The sequence below is a fragment of the Elgaria multicarinata genome, chromosome 6 (assembly GCF_023053635.1).
Source record: "Elgaria multicarinata webbii isolate HBS135686 ecotype San Diego chromosome 6, rElgMul1.1.pri, whole genome shotgun sequence".
NCBI classification, from domain to species: domain Eukaryota; kingdom Metazoa; phylum Chordata; class Lepidosauria; order Squamata; family Anguidae; genus Elgaria; species Elgaria multicarinata.
Window position 1 is genome coordinate 70,743,290 of NC_086176.1, and position 20,128 is coordinate 70,763,417.

At 42.7% G+C, this 20,128-nt stretch overlaps 1 protein-coding gene across 1 annotated transcript in view; it reads right to left on the bottom strand.

Annotated features, from left to right (window-relative positions):
- The window catches only part of PPIP5K2 (diphosphoinositol pentakisphosphate kinase 2), an 86,643-nt gene that overhangs the window by 21,066 nt on the left and 45,449 nt on the right, over positions 1-20,128 (bottom strand). The window contains exons 16-25 of the mRNA XM_063129555.1: positions 19,126-19,251; positions 18,906-19,027; positions 15,834-16,016; positions 8,150-8,291; positions 7,436-7,659; positions 5,614-5,741; positions 3,923-4,037; positions 2,818-2,925; positions 2,619-2,735; positions 1,424-1,597 (exon numbers count right to left, since the gene is read on the bottom strand). Of these exons, the coding sequence (XP_062985625.1) occupies positions 1,424-1,597; positions 2,619-2,735; positions 2,818-2,925; positions 3,923-4,037; positions 5,614-5,741; positions 7,436-7,659; positions 8,150-8,291; positions 15,834-16,016; positions 18,906-19,027; positions 19,126-19,251 (1,439 nt within the window). The remainder of the gene's footprint in view (positions 1-1,423; positions 1,598-2,618; positions 2,736-2,817; positions 2,926-3,922; positions 4,038-5,613; positions 5,742-7,435; positions 7,660-8,149; positions 8,292-15,833; positions 16,017-18,905; positions 19,028-19,125; positions 19,252-20,128) is intronic.

Sequence of the window (20,128 nt, forward strand, 5' to 3'; positions counted from 1 at the left end):
CATATGTACCTGCCCAGACCCTAAGGTCATCTTCAGAGGTCCTTCTCTGCGAGCCCCTGCCAAAGGAAGTGAGGCGGGTGGCTACCAGGAGGAGGGCCTTCTCTGCTGTGGCACCCCGGCTGTGGAATGAGCTCCCTAAGGAGGTTCGCTTGGCACCTACATTATATGCTTTTAGAAGCCAGGTGAAGACCTTTTTATTCTCCCAGCATTTTAACAATCTATAAAAAAATTTAAATTGGTGTTTTAAATTTGTAATTTTGCATTGTTGCAGTTTTTATCTGGTTGAGCTTTTATATTGTATTTTATATTACTGTTGTTTTATACTTTGAATGTTTTTAATTTTTGTGAACTGCCCAGAGAGCTCTGGCTATTGGGCGGTCTAGAAATGTAATAAATAAATAAGTAAATAAATAAAATTGCCAAACTATTTGAATTCTTTGTATTTTAGCATAGTCTTATTCCATCCCCAAAACAAAAATGTAGGAAAAAGGCATACAGAGACCCAATCTGCACAAACAAACAACCCACAGTTAACAAACCATGGGTTGTTTATGAGTGTGTGGGAGCGAGCAAGCATGCTGGCTCTTGCCTGCTCCTGCTTTCCTAACAACGTAGGCTTGTTGTGACGTGTGAACCCGGCACTGTGGGTTGTTTCGGGTTAAATAACCTAGCATTTTAACATACTGTTTGTTGTTGGTTTTTTAACTCTAAACAACATAGAGTGCTGCCTTTACACATGTCATAGCAACAATACTAGAATGATGATCCTAGGTTGTTTCCCAAACCAGATGTAAAGTGGAAGTGATAAGCACACAGGAGGTGGCTCATTCCTCTGGTGTGTGGCCATGGCTAACTAGGGGTTATTTAAACCCTAGTTAGCTGATATGTGCAAACCAGGTCAGAATGTCACATGTTATTCTTTGTAATGTTTTACTATCACTGGAAAGTACTGATAAAAAAAGGCAGCAAGGGTGTCTGCTCATCTGTTGTGAAGTATAAAAGTTTTCCTCCTATGAATTTAAGATTTCATGAAAGAACATGCTGCTTTGACATTGCTAATATACTTTCTTACCTTTCAGTGTATACCACCAAAATCAATTAGGCAAAAGATAAACCACTAGCATTCCCACAAAGGGAAAATGCATAACATTGCTTTATTTTGTGTAGAGTACATCTTGTGAGACTGGGTATGCAAGCAATGTAGGTTAGTCAGCCTGAGGGGCGATTTTGGACCTTATTAATCCAAACTCCTCTGAAACTTGTTAACTTTTGGTTATTAATTTATAGAAGTGTTTGAAGCACTGTTAAAGCCCTACTACTATATATTTTGCCATGCAATAAAAAAGAATTGAATATGAAAATGAATATCCCCATATCAGAGCCTATTTCCACGACAGATAAGTACTGGTATATCAAAACTTACTTCCACTGAACCAATTTTCCTGGGTCTTGGAAGGGGTGACTTTCTGTGTATATGAATTGGATCTGACACCATTGGCTTGAACATAATTATAGATCGATCAGGTTCATCCCTTTTATAAGCGTGCAATTCCTCATCACTGTCATTTCTATGAGAGTTTTTCTTTGAGCCATCATTCTACAAGAAAAGTGACATTTCATGTGACACAAAAAATCAGGCAAATGGAAAGCATAGCTCTTATGAATATTAAGGATTATGGCTCTAATCTAGAGATGCTAGTGGCAACATCCCCCACACCACATCCCCCAGACCATATTCAGAGTATCTGAATAGCAGTTCTGTATTACATCAGAAGCAACTTTTGAAAATTTAGGTGCATGTTTTTGTAAAATGCAGCTTTCAATTGAGTTCCTGCTCCAAAAATGAAGGAAGTCATGAATATACAATAAGGCTCATTTGATCAGGGCCTATTACCACTATATCCAACTTTATTTTTAAGAAAGCGATTTATCACTTTGAAATGTACTTTCAAGAAAACATTCTAAATACCTAACACAGCATGTCATCTAAGGTATCATAATGCTATTCTAAAACATCCAAAGTGAGACTGAAATGTTAAAATAATTCTTGTCAAGTATCACTCCCTGCACTTGTAACACAGGTATTACATCACTTTTTCAGATACTAAGAACATAAGAAGAGCTATGTTGGAACAGACGAATCTAGCATGTTGTTCCGACTGTTGCCAACCAGATGCCTATGGAAAGCCAAACAGGAAGGTATGAGTGCAATATGTTCCTACCCACCTACTTCCTTTATCTAACATGCACAATTTTATTCAGCTCTATCATGTCCCCCCTTATTTGCTATTTTTTCTAAACAAATAAGGCCCCAAAACTATAATCTTTCCTCATATGAGATTTGTTCCAACCCTTAAATCATTCTGGTTTCACTTTCTTGCAGATATTATCCCATTCTGATAATGAATATTTTTATTTTATTTTTAAAGTGTAACAAGAATTGCTCAAAAAGGACTTGAAAAAAGGTAAATATATACTAATAGCCTGTCAGGTCTTAAGTTTGTAGAAAATACATGGAACAGGTACAATTTGTTATTAAGCAATCAATTGCTGTGAAATTATGTACAGAGTCTGGCTTGAATTTCATATATGTAAGAAACACTTCTAAGAGCACTTACCTCCCTTGAAGCAGGTCTGTATCCAAAACCTGATGGTAAATTTTTATCCTCTTCACAGCCTTTAGCACCTGGACTAAAGTGTAACTCCACATGAAAACGTTCCTCTGATGAAAGCTCCTAAAGAAAATGAACAATGTAGTTGAAACTATGTTTCTCAGTAGGTATTATTGATTTGCCTATTTACATATTATTTCCTTACCTTGTTTGGATCCTCATACAGCATGATAACAATCTGGGTCATGTAATTGAGTTCACTGACAACATTGAGATAATCCATAGCTCGTTTCCACTGTTCATCTTTTGAAGCCTTAAATCAAAAGCAGATCAAAACTTTGTAAGAATATGGGTTATGATCCTATTTTTATCTCTTTGTTCTTACTAAAGAGAACATTAATTATTGGGTAGATTTGAAATCTAATAAATAAATAAATGCACTTTTAACTCTAAGGCTCAGTTCAGACAACATGTTAGTCAACGGTGGACTATTTAAGCAACTGTTGCTTAAATTGTCCCCCACTGACTAACATGTCGTCTGTTGGGCAAAAGCCATGTCACAGTTAGTTATTTTCCAGAAATCATTTCAATTATTATTAATTGCACAGCAGTACTAAAATGTGTGGTATGGTACAGAACTTTATATGCAAAAATACAGGCCACTTCTTCCTAAGGGATCTGATAATCTAAAATTAACAATGGAGGAGGAGAGGGAGAGACAAAGGTAGGAAAGCATTAAAATTGGGAAATGCAGTTACATATTCTTAAAAATTGGCTATAGATGAGAAGGAATATTATACAGATTATAGGTCAGAGTTGAACTATAATTTCTACAGTAAGTCAGGAAAAAACCCTACCCTCTTTTTCAGCAGGACTATTTTGCATAGCATCCATCAGAAGAATGCACTACTATACCTGACATTATAACATAGAATCTAAAAGGTCAAGTGGCAGACATTGCGAAAATAAAAGAAAATGCAGTTGCCTGTTCCATGTATTTCAGAACAAAGCAAAGTCACTGAAAGGTAACATAACTATTACAACACATAGAAAAAAATCCAATTAGACAAAATTAATTATTTTAAGGTTCTCATTATTTAAATGTCTTTAGGTCAGCTACTGTGGCTCTTCAAACCTCTGAGAGTTATTATTAAATATTATCCCATTAGATTTCCAGTAATGCAAAGTTTATTTCCAAAGGAGTGGTATTTTGAATTTGCCACCTAAAAAGAATATTGTATCTTGTATGCTTCCAAAAGTGATAGGCATATATGGTTCAACTGAAACAAACAGAATAGGACAACACTTACATCACATAAGGAACCATAGCGAAGAGTTGACAGTAAAGAATGGACATGACTCTCACTGGTGAAGTATAGCCTAGTTCGGACATGACGTTCAGGAGACATAACTCCACTAGAATACCTAACAACAAAATAAGCCAAGAGTAAACAAGTGAAGATATACTTATTTTACAGTTATGGGAATATCTATATCTATATCTATATCTATATCTATCTATATAGATATAGATATGTATATGATTTCTCCAACTCTCATAAATTAAGCATAAAGTACTTAAGTCAGGGGTGCAGAACTTTAGTCCCAGGAAACAAATCTAGCCCTGCTGGGATCCCAGTCTGGCCCTCCAGGATTCCCCAGATAGCCCTGTGAAAATGACAAAGATCAGCCTGGAGTGGAGGATCTTTCATAGAGTAGTATGACATTGAGGGGACAAGAACCCCAACACTGGAGCAGTCTCCTGTGTCGCAGGCAGTGTGTGTGAGGTGAGGTTGGTGCCTCTATAATACCTTTTGGCTCCTCAACAACTTCCAACACATGTTTCCAGAGTGCAGCTTTCAGCTTGTCAGAAGAATTCTGCCTCGCCTACTTCAAAAAAGCTTGGCAATAACGACAAGCTTCAACAACGTGGCCTTCACCAAGGCAGAAAAGGCAAAGAATGCCCATTGGAAGGCAGCAATCACAAGATCGCGCATAATAAATAAAATAAAAAATGCGAAGAATGCGGATAGAAAAACTATGATAGAAAGAAGACAGAATAAAACCGCAGCTGAAAAAGCACTTTCTGATTACACTGAACTCAACAGAAACTCCCTCATGAGGTTATCACAATGGAGGTCAAAAGAGAACTGAAGGAATAAGCGGGAACGCGCTAGGGATATGCAATATTGGGACAGTGGGGGAACGGTTCCTGCCAAAACCCCTAAGCTATAGAAGTTCCCTGAATGGAGGTTCTGTGCAAGCCCTTATGTCTCATGCACAGATATCATGAAGAAGAAACTGTGGATTCAAAAAGTGGTTTTGTGTTTTGACTCAGCCCCTGCCTCTGCCTTGTTTTCAGCTTCTGGGGCAAATTACTTTTCTTTTAGCCTCACCAGTTTGTCTTCTGGGAAATGAGTGTTTTGCGACTAGCCACACCCATTTTGACAGCCATTTTTATGAAAGTGCTTTCTCAAAATTTAAAATGTGTCCACAAGTCCAAGAATATCCCATATTGCCCCTCCTTCCCATACAGCCTGTAACTACTAACATATGCCATTCTCTCTAACCCAAAGGGAAGCATATAGGCCAGAACCATCAATGTGCAGATAGGTGACCACTGGCTCTAAAGTCCTGAACTTTCCTCCAACTTCCAAAGAGAACTGGGGCTGAACGACTAAGGGAATGTGTGGCTGAATGGAGGATATGTTGCAAGCGAGCACAAGTGAGATATTAGAATGTATTTACTGCTTATGTCACAGATATTAAGACTATTTGCCTTAACATACAATTTTCATGTGCTTTGACAGATGAGTGAATTTGTAAATGCCTTAACACATCTCTTAAACTGAAGGGTTAAAAAAGAAAGAATTATATAGTTTGCTGAATGTGCAGATATTGTAATTAGTCTCATGAACATTTAGCTATTAGCTAAATTCATCCTTATAAATGGTTACAAGAAATTCCAAGTACCAAGTTTCACAAGCAAAAAGGAACTTACAAAGGATGGAGCTTGTTAACAGTATCATCATCTTGAGTTCTCTGAAGATCAGAGCGGATTTTCCTCAGTAGTGGATTGCAGTATCCTTTAGCAATCTCTAGTTTTTCAGCTTCAGTAATACCATATTCCTTGACAGGAAGCAAATAGTTAAATGAACTACAATGAATACTGTAAGTTAGGGCTGTGCACAGTGCCCCCCCCCCCCTGGATTTGACTCGGAAGTCATTTCAGAGCCTCCAAATCAGCCCCAATTCAATTTGGGGTGCCTCAGTCCCAGGCTGCTTCACCTTAGCTTCCAAAAGCCACGCACAAGACCAACAGAGAGTCCATTGGACTCCCTTCTCCCAGCCACTGCCCCTCCTCGCTTGCCCACTGACTTACGGGACTTACCTGAGGCCTCTGTGCGTGCTGGCGAGCCATCTGGCCTCCTCTCTGGACTGCCATAGATTTAGTGTTTTAAACTATGGCAGGCTGGAGAGGAGGACAAGCGACTCACTGGCGTGCATGGAGGCCTCCGGAAGTTCCGCAACACAGCCCTACTGGAAATCAACTCTTGATGCAGACATCATCATTCCTTTTTTATTATTTAAACATCTCTGTGTTAACATGAATGTAGCAAGAACTGCACCACACTCACACAAGAAGAAGGTATCAGCAGAAATGGGGTAACCAATTTTTAAAAGGGGGGGACACTAATTGGGAGAACCTCACCAAAATAGCCCAATGAGGAGTCAATGACCATGTAATGTTGACTGGGGTGGGGGGAGAATATAAACTGGGTGGGGAGGAATATAATGTTGGAGGAGAAAGGAAGACACACATACATATAGACATGGCCAGTAACTTAAATGGCTTTGAAAGGTGATAAGAGAAATTCATGAAGCATTTGGCTGTCAGTTGTGTACTATTCATGATACTATTTAACCTCCAAGTTCAAATGCACTATTGTCTCTGAATACCAACTACTTGGAAACAACAGCAAGAGAGGACTATTGGGCAGCCCCCAGGCATCTGGTTGGCTACTGTGGGAAACAGGATGCTAGACTAGATAGGTCTTCAGTATAATCCAGCAAGGCTCTTATGTTCTTATTGTCTGGATAGGTCACTTTCTGGTTCACACTAAACTATTTTTAAATGTCCTCAGGACAGAAGTGAGAGCTGCCTCTAGAAATCAATGGAAAAATCCAAGACTGAGCACAAGTATGACCACCCCAACGAAAGCCTAAAACGGAGGGAAACCCCCACCCCCAAAATGGAAAGAAAATCTGGAACAGCCCAATGAAGACTCAGTAGGATTGTAATAATGAATGTAAGGGGGTGGGGGAAGTGGCAGAAAGCCTGAACAGAAGTACTCACATGGCAATATTTCATTACAGGGGCCCTCTTGTTACTATTTATTATGGACTAAATCCAAAGTGAATCAACTGGACATGACTAATTTGTCTTACTGTTTTTATTTGGCTCTAAGTGCAAATAATGTAGTCTGTAATCCTATATCCACTTATCTGGGAATAGTCTTAGTAGACACATATACAATTGGATTATCTATAGGATACAATTCATTGTCTATAAGCGATACTTCATGTATGTAATTATTTAAGTGTTCCCTATTTAATTTAACAAGGAGCAAAAACAAGAGATACCTTCCTTCAATATATACTAAGATTTCATTAAAACTAGCTAATGGATCAGAAGTTGGTTTTGTAGTACTTAACCTATTAATTATTTATTAATTGTTACAATTATTAGTAAGCATAACAGTAGGACACTTCAAAATCACTGCAGCAAGAACACTATTTTATAGTAGCTGCAAGGTACCTACCTGTGGTATCACAATATCAGCCAATGCCTTTGACAGTCTGTATAGTTCCATTGTATTTTCTAGCTTTAAAGAGACATTATGCTGGACATCATATTTTATACAATCATAGATATCCGGGATTTTACTAATGTCGTATCTTCCATTCTTTGTTTTAAAGTCCTTTTCAAGCTTGGACCACCTTCGCAACATTAGCTCCAGGGTTTCACTGTGGTAAAGTTGAATATCTAGGTTGACAAACAATTATTAACTTTTTTATTAAAAATTAATAAACAAAAGGTAATTAAATCAAGTAATTTGAAGTAAAATCAAAGTAGAATTAAGGAAACATATGTTCTGAGTGCTTATACATATATTCTAGCTCAGGCCTGCAGAAGTTCCCATGGAGCCCCTCCCCTTCCCCAGGCCCCTATTCCCCTAAGTAGCCAAGATGCTCCAGTGGTCTTGGCCGTGTAGCTGCCAAACCACCCCAGCCTTCCTCTCAGCATTGGAGCTGCGGATCACCACACAGCTGCAGGGATAAGTCCCATCCACCTTTTTCAAAGATGGAAGGAAGGTTGGTTGTTTTACAAACTAACCAGGGGCTGGTGCCATAGTTGCCAAAGTGAGCATAAATGCTGAAGCCTGGGGTCAAGGCATAGGGATCTGCTATTCAATGGTGAAGTAAGTATGCATGGTAAGCATCAACATTTCAGTTGGCTAAAAATACCTATTTACCTGCAAACTTAGGATCTTCCATCCGTCGTCTGATCTGAGATGTCAAACTCTGGATTAAGGAATATACCTTGTCACATGTCTTAATGGGATTTTTTATCACTTGCATTGATTTTATCAGAGAAATGCTGCCAGATGGTGTGAGCTACAGTACCAAATAAAAGGGAATTTGTTAGGTATAACAGTTATATTAACATGTGTTTTGATAAGAAATGCAGGTTGCTTACCTGTAACTGTAGTTCTTCGAGTGGTCATCTATGCATTCACACATATGGGCTTTGCGCCTGCGCAGAGACCAGACCGGAACCTACTATAGCTGAGTGGAACGTTTTTGGCGGGAACCCCTCCCCCACGCTACCGCGCATGTCCATGGGGTTCCCGCCCTTACCTCAGTTTACAGGAGTCCGACATCGTGCCCCATAAACATGAGTGTAATAAAATAAAGTACATTCCTTAATATAACAGTGTTATTTTTAAGTCTCACACCACCAAGTGGGGATGGTGGGTGGGTTGTGTGAATGCATAGATGACCACTCGAAGAACTACAGTTACAGGTAAGCAACCTGCATTTCTTCTTCGTGGTCTCTATGCATCACACATATGGGCGAGTAGCAAGCTGACATACCTTTGGAGGTGGGTTGGTGCATCATCTGAAGATCTCTGAAAGCACTGTCCTCCCAAATGAGCAGTCCTGCCTCGCACGGGTGTCCAAACTGTAGTGCTTGACAAACGTGGATGGAGTGGACCACGTTGCGGCTCTACAGACGTCTGCCAAGGGAACACCTCTGGTGAAGGCCACCGATGTTGAAACAGCTCTGGTGGAATGAGCCGTCACAGGTTTCACTAACTCTAATTTAGAAATAGAGTAGGCCAATTCTATTGTCTCCACTATCCAGCGTGACAACCGCTGGCAAGAGACAGGGAGTCCCTTAGAAGGCTCACCATAACAAATAAACAATTGCTTTGTTTTCCTTAAAGTCTCTGTTCTGTCTTTGTAAAAAGCAAGAGCCCTTCTTACATCGAGAGTGTGCAAGGAAGACTCAAGAGGTGTAGTTGGATTAGGGAAGAAAGCAGGCAAAGTAATATGCTGGGACAGATGAAAAGTAGACACTACCTTAGGTAGGAAGGCTGGATCTGTGCGTAGCACAACCTTATCCTTATGATAAGTGTATGGGACATCTATCCTAAGAGCTCTAAGCTCACTTGCCCGTCTTGCCGATGTGATGGCTACTAGAAAGACAGTCTTTAAAGTAAGTAGCCTAAGGTCTGTCGACACCATAGGCTCGAAGGGTTTGCGTGTCAGTGCTTGCAGCACAACTGACAGGCTCCATGGCGGCACGATACTCCGCATAGTCGGTATCGTGTTCTTAATACCTTTCAAGAATTTCTTGGTTGTTGGATGGGTAAAAGGTGTAAAACCATCTACACCCTGGTGAAAAGATGTAATCGCAGCAAGGTGAACCCTGATGGATGCGAGCTTAAGTCCTTGCTGGAAGAGTGTCAATAAATAATTGAGGATGAAAGACAAATGGCAAGATTCTGGTATTTGACCATCTTTTGAAGCAAAGTTCTGAAATCTTTGCCACTTTGCCGCATAAGCCTTTCTTGTGGAAGGCTTTAGTGCTGCTAATATAATGTGGTCCACAGTCAAAACTCTGATCCCAGAGGAGGAGTGGCTGTTATCCTCCATGCAGTCAACTTGAGGGTCGACAGATCTGCGTGTCGAACCTTGCCCTGGTGTCGAGACAGGAGCTTCGGTGTCGACGGGAGCCTGATGTAATTCCCCTTCGATAACCGAAGAGCGTGAGAGAACCACGTCTGTCGAGGCCACCACGGCGTGATCAGGATGCAGTTGGAGTTGTCCCTCTGGATCTTGGCTAGCACCCTTGTCAATAGTGGGAAGGGAGGAAACATGTACAGGAGATTTCTTCTCCAAGTCCTTGTGAAGGCGTCTCCTAGAGAGTGCTTTCCTCTTCCTGCCCTGCTGCAATACTTGGCACAAATTGCGTTGTCTTCGGTAGCGAAGACATCGACAGAAGGGTGGCCCCAGTACCGAAAAAGGCTTTCCCGCACCTCGACGTCGAGCTCCCACTCGTGGTCGACATGGAAGGACCTGCTGAGAGAGTCCGCAACGACGTTCTCCTTGCCGGCTACATGGATCGCAGTCAGGTAAGTCCTTTTCTTTATGCACCAGTTCCATATCCTGAGTGCAGAGCGATTCAGAGGGTGTGATCTTGTTCCACCCTGTCTGTTGATGTATGCTACTACGGTAGTATTGTCCGTCGCGATCAAGACATTCTTGCCTTCGATCATCTGTGCAAACGCCTTTACTGCATTTTCTACTGCCAGTAGTTCGAGATGGTTGATGTGATGTTCCCTTTGTGATCGAGGCCAACGACCCTGAGAGGTAAGGGAGTTGCAATGGGCTCCCCATCCTTCTAAGGATGCATCCGTCGTGATCGTTACCGAAGGCGCGTCTTGTTGGAATGGAACGCCCTCGAGAAGAGTCGACATCGAGAACCACCATTTCAGAGATGCCCTCACTTGCTTCGGTATCGAAAGGTAAGTCCGTCGAGCATTGTGCCTGAGATCGAAAGTCCTCAAAAACCAGGCCTGCAAGATCCTCATTCTGAGTCTTGCAAATCTGATGACTGCCGTAGTAGCTGCCATCAATCCTAACAGTCTCTGAATTGTCCATGCCGAAACCTTTCGGCGGCTCTCGGTATCGATGGCTAACTGCTGTAAGGTGTTCGCCCTGGTTGACGGTAAGTATGCCCTCCCGTCTCGAGAGGATAGGGTTACCCCTATGAAGTCCAATCTCTGCTGTGGAGTCAAAATGGACTTTTCGTGGTTGACCCACAGTCCCAACGAATCCAACAGGTTGAGGGTGGTTAGTATATCCGACTGGAGCGCCTCGCTGTTGTCCGCTACGAGGAGCCAATCGTCCAGGTATGGATAAACGTAAATGCCTCTCTGCCTTAGGTGGGCGCATACCACCGCCATGACCTTGGTGAAGACCCTCGGCGCCGTGGCCAACCCGAACGGAAGAACGGTGAATTGGTACTGGGATGTACCGATCGAAAACCGAAGGTAAGCTTGATGCGACTTCCTGATGGAGATATGGAAGTACGCATCCTTCAGATCCACCACTGCGAACCAAACGCCTTTTTGTAGAAGCTGTAGAATTGAAGCGACCGTTGTCATACGGAACTTCCTCGGGGTGATGAACTTGTTCAGTTGTCTTAAGTCCATGATCGGTCGAAGACCTCCATCTTTTTTCGGGACCGTGAAGTAACGAGAGAAAAATCCTTGATTGAGTTCCTTTGCGGGTACAGGAGAGATGGCTCCCTTCGATAGCAAGGTCTGTACCTCGAGCAGCAGAGGAGAGGATGGAGTCGTTACTTTCACGCCGGAAAAAGGAGGAAGGGCATCGAGCTCGATGGCATAGCCCGAGTTGATGATAGTGAGCACCCAGGAGTCTGTTGTAATTGACTCCCATAGATGGTAACGGGGTGCTAGGCGGTTCGCAAAAGGGGGTGGATCTGGGGCCGAAGAGTCAAACACGCTGCTTTTTAGAAAAGTCAGGTTGCCTCTTGTCTTGTTGATATCGGCCCTGGTATGGCCTCTTCCTTTGCAACTGCTGTTGCTGCTGCCGAAGTTGAGGCTGGTACTGAGGCCGGTATTGCTGGTGCTGTTGCATTGACGGTCTCATCCATCTCTTTGGCTTGTACTGAGGTGGAGGAGCAGTGAATCCCATCTTTTTAGCCGTTGTTCTGGCTTTGTAGATGGAATCCAGTGTTTCATCGGTGTTAGAATGAAAAAGTCCCTCGCCATCGAATGGCATACTTTCTATCCTCCACTTGGTCTCATGGCTCAGATTAGCCGATCTGAGCCACGCGTGTCTCCTTAGAGATATTGCGCCCATCATGGACTTCGAATGGCAGTCCACTTGGTGTCGCGCCGTGGATAACTGCTGCCTGGCGATGGCTGAAGCCTCATTTTGAAATACCCTCGCCAGTTCCTTCTTGTCCTCCGGGAGGTGTTCGCATAATGAACCCATCTTTTCCCATAAGAAAAGCTGGTACCTCGCCATCGTCGCTTCGTATGATGACGCTCTAATGCCTAGGGAAGAAGAGGAATAAATCCTTCTGCCAGTCTGGTCTAATTTCCTCCCTTCCCTATCCACCGGTGCCGAATGAGCCTTTTGAGATTGTCCTTGGGCTGACTCAACCACTATGGAGTTAGGCTTTGGATGTTGAACCAAAAATTTTGCGCCTTCCTCCTGGACTCGATAAAGAGTCTCTAATCTTTTAGATGTAGCCTGAGTCACAGCAGGTGTCTTCCAAGACTCTTGGGCAGTTAGCTTTAATGCATGTGGAATGGGGATAGCCAGTCTTTGATTGGTAGTAGTTTGGAACACATCATAAATGGGATCCACAACCGATTCATCCGTTTGATGGATATCTAGTCCTAATGCCTGTGACATCCTAAGCATATGGTCAGAGAACCTGACCATATCGTCCGACGGAGAGGAAGGGTCGTTCTCGTGAACCTCATCCTCTGGCGAGGGCATCGTTGGAGTTGCAGACACCCTCGATTCCGAGTCTGACGGGTAGTCTTGCTCAGGAGAAGACATAGTAACCACTTGTAACTGAAGTTGGTCTGTTGGTACCGTGGGAACTGCCTCGGTCGATGCCGAAGGTTGCATACGGTGTCGAGGAGTAGACACCCTCGATGCCTGATGGTCAGGCGATGCAGGTAATGGTAATCGGCACATCCTTGTCATAGGTGGCGGTTGCGCGTAGTAACCTTCCCGGGGACTCTCTCGATCCGGAAGGTAGTGCTGTGGACGGTATCGCTCCCATTCATAGTCTTCGTATCCCCCGTGCGGATCGGAGTATCTGGAAGCTCCATCCCATTCACGGCGAGGTGTAAGTCTTGGCGACGGTTGAATTGGGATTAATCCCTGCAACGTCTGAGGCCTTGTAGGCTGTTGGAAAGAAGCCGCTGACGCAGAATCTCTTATTTCGCCCTCCGAAAGACTGAGCGAGCGCGTCGGTACCGTGGCCATCGGCACCGACTGAGATCTCGATGCCGAGGGAGGCCTCGACATCGAAGCGATCGGAGCAATGGGAGGAGTAGAATGACTCCTAACCGCCTCAGGCGCTCGAGGAGACGCTAGGGTGGATCTCTCAGCGTCCCTCTTTTTCTTCTTCTTCTTCTTCTTCTCCAGCTCAGAAGAAGGCTTAGGAGTTCTGGCTTTCTTTGAAATCTTCTTTGCCATAGAACTCGTCAAAGACCGGCCAGGTGTGAGGGGTATCTGTGCCCTATGAACTCTGGCTTGCACCTCAGTGCTGCGGTCTGCTGGTTTGTCGGTAACGGACTTACGGATTGCCGTTTTTTCAGTAACGGACTTACCAACTGCCGTTTTTTCCATACTGGGAGCCTCAGTAGCCTTGAGAGCTTTCTCCCACAATATAGAGCGAAGTCTGTCGGCTCTATGCTTCCTAGTTTGTTTTGTGAACGACATACAGTGGTGGCAGGTTTCCACCACGTGTCCTTCTCCCAAACAAACGAGACAAAGGGAGTGCCCGTCCGTTGGAGGAAGTTTCGCTCCACACCGTACACACTTCCTAAACGGGGCTTTCGTTGCCATACGGGCCTCAGGCGACCGAAGTCGCTGAGAGAAAACTATCTACAATTAAAAAAAATTTTTTTTTTTTTTTTTTTTTTTTTATATAGAAAAGAAAGAAGAAGAATTAGGAAAAGAGTGAAGAATGAAGAGATTGAAGAAAGAAATGAGTAAGTTAACTAGAAAACGCTAGAGGTCGGTTAAGCTGGTCTATGCACGATGGCGGACGACGAAGAACTGAGGTAAGGGCGGGAACCCCATGGACATGCGCGGTAGCGTGGGGGAGGGGTTCCCGCCAAAAACGTTCCACTCAGCTATAGTAGGTTCCGGTCTGGTCTCTGCGCAGGCGCAAAGCCCATATGTGTGATGCATAGAGACCACGAAGAAGAACTGTCCATTGAACAAAGGAGCAATATAATACTAATAAACATTAAAATGGAAAACCTTAAGAATATACCACATATAATTTAATTCTCAAAATACTTAAGCCCCAATGAAGCAAATCGTGCTTGTGGAAACAAAATAGTTCGAACATAATACAAGAGGGCATAGACTGTCACTCAGATTGATTCATTAGGAGTTTTTTTCCTTCCTGAACACAAACTATATGAACATTTCATGTCTAAGAACTTTTATTTTCAAAGTAGTATTTTTCCTACTCCCCATAGAACTGGGGGGAAATCCTGGAAAAATGTTGCATCTTAAAAAAAAACACCCTGTTACGTTAACATGACAAGGACATATCAGTAAAGGTTACATATGGTTTTGAACAGTTTCTTTTGAATTCTTTATTATCTTCCTTGAAACTACAAAATCCTAAAAATAAGTACATTATTTACTAGGGCTGTGCTCCGCTTCACTTTGGTTTGGAGAAGTGATAGCAGAGCGGCCTGATTCGCCTCTGACAAAGGCGGAGACGAATCGGGTCAGGAGGGCTGCGGATCGACGAAAAGTGGGGGGGGCGACTCACCTGGCGGTGCTGGCGGCACTGCAGTCCATGCAGCGATGGCGATGGAGCCAGGTAAGGGGGCAGGGGGGCTTACCTGCTTCCGTCGCGGGCTTCAACTGAGGGCCAGGCCTCAAAGCGGAAGCAGGCCTGCTTCCACTTTGAGGCCTGGCCCTCAGTTGAAGCCCGCGATGGAGGCAGGTAAGGGGGGGGAGTTTCGCTTACCTGGCTCAGCCACCGCCACAGTCCATGCAGCAGCGGCGGAGCCAGGTAAGGGGGCAAGGGGGCTTACCTGTGTCCATCACAGGCTTCAATTGAGGCCCCAGCTTGAAGCCAGAAGAGAAGCCCGCAACGGACACAGGTAAGGGGGCGGGGGTTGGCTTACTTGGCACCGCCGTTCATATGGCGCCGGAGCCAGGTAAGGGGCAGGGGGAGGGGGCTTACATGCCTCCGCCACGGACCGTCATGGGCTTCAACTGAGGCCCCGGCTTGAAGCTGGAGGAGGCCATGGCATTCTCTTCCGGCTTCAACCGGGGCCTCAACTGAAGCCCCACCGGACTGTGACAGACACAGGTAAGGGGCCGGGGGTGTGTGTTTGGCTTACATGGCGCGGCCGCCGCAGTCCATGTGGTGACGGCAGCAGAGCCAGATCTTGCTCCGCGGAGCGGGGGATGGACGGATCGGCCCAAACCAATTCAGGCCTGAACCAGAAGTTCCAGATTGGGCCACGAAACGGTTAGGGAGGTCCGTGCACAGCCCTATTATTTATTTACTAAGTTGAAGTCATTCCATAAGATTATAATCACCAACTTTAATTTGCTGCAACTGATTAAATTCAACATTAGCTTCTCTGGGCCGCTTTAAAACTGATTGTGGAAATATTTATTTTCACTATCCACAGGCTATATCTGTTCAGACAAACCTGAAAGCATATGACCACTGCTGTATATTAAAAAACACCATATGTAAGTTAGAGCATTCTATTCCTTGTACAACACACCTTCAAAAACAGATTAATTTATATAAAAGATCCCTTTAAAATCCATTAATTTTTAATCTTCCGTCTATATTTTCAATATAGAGGACTGTAGTGAAAGCTATTTTCTAACCTTTTCATAATCTTCAGGGGTAAAGTCTCTGTCTTTTTGGAGTATTTCATTAAGGCGTGCCTTCACACGATGTTGGCAGCTGCTAAGAGAGTCACTATCGCTGTCAAGTAGACCATTCATATTAGCACTTTTGACCATCTGGACAAGGATAGGAGTGAGCTCTCCTTCCAATGCCAGTAGTCCCTGGAGAGAATAAAATTACTGAGTTGTGAATGAAGAAGAGGCAATAGGTCTTACTTGTAGCAAAATGCACATAGTGTAAAATTATGTCCCCATCGCTCACAAAAAATACTGTTTTTACACAAATATTTGGGATGCTTTCAGGTTTTCCTACCCTTTCTGTTCCCTGAACAGCAGAGACCCCTATGTTATATATCACAATCTGTTTTTTGAAAATCCTCTCATTTTCAAAAGGAGTCTGTCATAGGGCATTAAGAGTGACAGGGTGTGGTGTGGGAGATTGCTGTTCAAGAGACACAAGCTCAAATTCTACATGGGTACTTGGGACTACTACAACCTAACTTTTGTGCTTAAGAGTGGTTCAAATTCAGGAAAGATACTGTATACATGATTTTAAGAACATAAGAAGAGTCCTTCCAGATCAGGCCAAAGGTCTATCTAGTCCAGCATTCTGTTTCCACAATAGTCATCCAGATGCCTATGGGAAGCACACAAGTAGGGGTTAGCAGAGAGGCACTATAGTTATTTTGGTAGAGTCAGATAACGGGCAAGGTAGGCTTGACATTATTTTAACAAAATTCAGAGCCCTCAAGGTAGGCAGGATGTAAAATTTAGTAACATAGGCAGATACCCAGATCAGAAGTAATTTCTCCTCACAAGAGGAAAATCGTGTCAATAAAGAAATTGAATGTACTGAAAAGAGGCTTTAGAAGTATAACCATTACGAAACCATTTGCTGGAAGAAGTACAAGCATACTTAATACTCTTCTTTGGAATTGGAGTGTCTTGAATAAATATTGCACTTCAGACTTTTGTTCAAAGGCAGGAACTGTCATTCTCAATATTTAGGAGTCTTTGTGTATCCGTTGTGATTTAGTCATGCAGGCATGATAACAAATCTTCTGTTCAAATTGTATAAAAACTCAAATTTAGTGCAGCAAACGGTATCAGTTTCTTGATATGGTTTGATGCAGATTCCATCTGCTTACACCAAACAGGGCACTCAGTTCCAGACAGTTCTGCTGGCTAACCTCTCCTGGGAAGGCAAAGTCTAGCATCCCTCTCACCGCTCCAAGTAGGACAGGGCTTCCTAGCATACGTTTATCCAGGTTAGCATTAGCCTGGCTGTTTCATTACATGCTCTGTCATACCCATCAGTCCCTCTCTCAGGCCTCATTTTTGTTTATGGGACACTTTTTTTCCTGTTGCAACTTATATTAGGAGTTTAAATGTACCCCAATTCATTGGTCTTCAGTAATGGGCTTCAGTCCAGGGAAAGGTATCCCACCAGGCTTTCTACAATGGTAGCCTCCATCCTTTCTCTCCTATTGAGTGTATAACCCAGTTCAAAATGCTTAACCACAGTGGTTAAGCATTTTGAACTAAACATTATGGCTTAGTTGCCGTATGAACCATTCCTAACCATAGTGGCTACATAACCACAGTTTAAATGTGTTCACTAACCATTTGCTAGAATATGTGGTTGACTGTGAAGCACCACAGCTGTAAAGCATACTAGAAGGAGCAGGAGGCAAGCACACTCTTTCTCTCTTCCCTTTTAGCTACAGTGACTGCGCTTCGGGAGCCAACCCAATTACCTTGTTGCACAGTAAGACAAAACTTCTTCTCACTCACTTCCTCCTCCCTATACTTGCCCCCACCTTTCCTTTTCCTTTTCCAAGACTGTTAGGGACTCCTGGTCTCCCTATCTCATTCTTGCAACTTTTCATCCCCCAAAAAATCCTTCCTCCGTCAGCACTTCTCAGTGACATAGGCCACAGCTAGACCTAAGGTTTATCCTGGGATCATCCAGGGTTCGTCCCTGCCTGAGCACTGGATCCCTTGTGTGTCACCTAGATGAACAGGTCTGAGCCCTGGACGATCTAGGGATAAACCTTAGGCCTAGCTATGGCCTTAGTTTAGTCTTCGGAGTCACCCTCCATGAGAACTCAGACAATTCCCTCCCCCGCAAATCAGTTCTCATTGAAGGCTTGAAGGTTTAATATTCTTGTATTTGAATTGCATTTACTCTATCAAGCTAATTTTCCCAAATCAACTTGTGCAGTTTACATTTTTTTTGTAATCAATAAATGTAATCAATTCAGCTTTCACTGAAACTTGTCTGTCCATGCGTGAGCTATCATTTTAGGTTGCCTCCTTTGCCACAGACATCCCATTGCCAAGATCTAAAGGTCCTTTTTTGGCTATGGTTTATTCATAAATGCAAGTTACAACCATCAAAGATCAATGCTTTTCTATGGAGTCAACTCATACATCAACTGTGAATCACCACAAACTGAGTAATGAAGTGATGAGAAAGAGAGGGATATTTTGCATATGCTATGAAAATTTCCCCTATTGTTAAGCGTTTTGCATTCCTATCATATACTCAAGCCCACAGAGGTAGGTATGCCTAAGCCTATCTACTTTAATCAATGTAGCCTACACTTATTTAAAACTTTAGAGCATAAACAAGACTGTGATTTCCAGTAATATGGCTGAAAGTGCCTAGCACTCTCTATTTCCAATTTAAAATGTAAGTTTTGGAAAGACTGGAATTTACTTTTTTAAAACTTAAAAGTCACAATAGGGGGAAGAAAAGGGAATGAGAAGAGAAGTATAGGCATTTGTACTCAATATAAAGCAATGAAGCAATTTTATTGCATATTGTGTGCATGTTGCCATGCATAGTAACATGTGCCCTTTTGTACCTCATTAAGAAAGAAGCAATTTATACATTTTTGTTACAGGGTGCTTAGCCGCAGATGCTATAAAAGTAGATCCAATAGCTAATTTTGGATTAAAACCTAATAGATTTTGCCCTTTATACTTAAAACATGTTTTTAAAATATCATTGTAAAATCATCCAATTTTTTTCCATTTTTATAGTACCTTTGCAAAAGCTGCTGCTGTCATTTGAACTCTTCCTTCATCAGAAGCATATATTTTGAGATCATGCCGATAAGTACTATGCAATCTAAGTAGACCACATCCAGGAAATCCAGCATAATCTCCTACCAAAAGAAAATAACTATCTTTATAATCTGCCTCTATTGCTAGGAATAGGAAGATATGGCTTCATATGAGACAAATATAAAGAAAGATAAGATACCTTGTCCACCTGGGTACATGCATCGAAAAGCCCTTCCTAGTTCCTCTGCTTGAACTCTACCTGCAGGTGTCAGTTCTCCTCCCCATTTTAGAACTAAGAGTAGAGATGGCTCCTGTTTGCGGTTATCTAAATGAATAGAAAATACAGTCATGTAAGTAACTGACAAATAAAACCTACAGAAAAACTATTCATTTCTCTCAAGAATCAAGATTGTCCAAGACCTTGAAAAAGTACTGTTTCTCAAAGATGAAGATCCAAAGAACTGTGATGTTAGTTCTATGCATCTAGGATGAGTTGGACTTCTGATTCTGAAACAGCAGCTTATAATACTATATGGCTAAACTGTTCAAAGTGATGGGAATATTAAAAAAGTGCTTGCGATGAATTATTGGAAGGGTGCTAGCAGATGTTTAATGGAAAAAAGTAAGTTCACAATCCATATAGCACAATCCTATGATGATGATGATTTATATAGCACCATCAGTGTACATGGTGCTGTACAGAGTAAAACAATAAAATAGCAAAACCCTGCCGTATAGGCTTACATTCTAATAGAATCATAATAAAACAATAAGAAGGGGAAGAGAATGCACCAAACAGGCACAGGGTAGAGTAAAACTAACAGTATAAAAGTAAGATCAAAATCAAGTTTTAAAAGCTTTAGAAAAAAGAAAAGTTTTTAGCTGAGCTTTAAAAACTGCGATTGAACTTGTAGTTCGCAAATGTTCTGGAAGAGCGTTCTAGGCGTAAGGGGCAGCGGAAGAAAATGGACGAAGCCGAGCAAGGGAAGTAGAGACCCTTGGGCAGGTAAGAAACATGGCATCAGAGGAGCGAAGAGCATGAGCTGGGCAATAGTGTGAGATGAGAGAGGAGAGACAGGAAGGAGCTAGACTGTGAAAAGCTTTGTAGGTCAACAGGAGAAGTTTATATTGGATTCTGAGGTGAATTGGAAGCCAATGAAGAGATTTCAGAAGTGGAGTAACATGGTCAGAGCGGCGAGCCA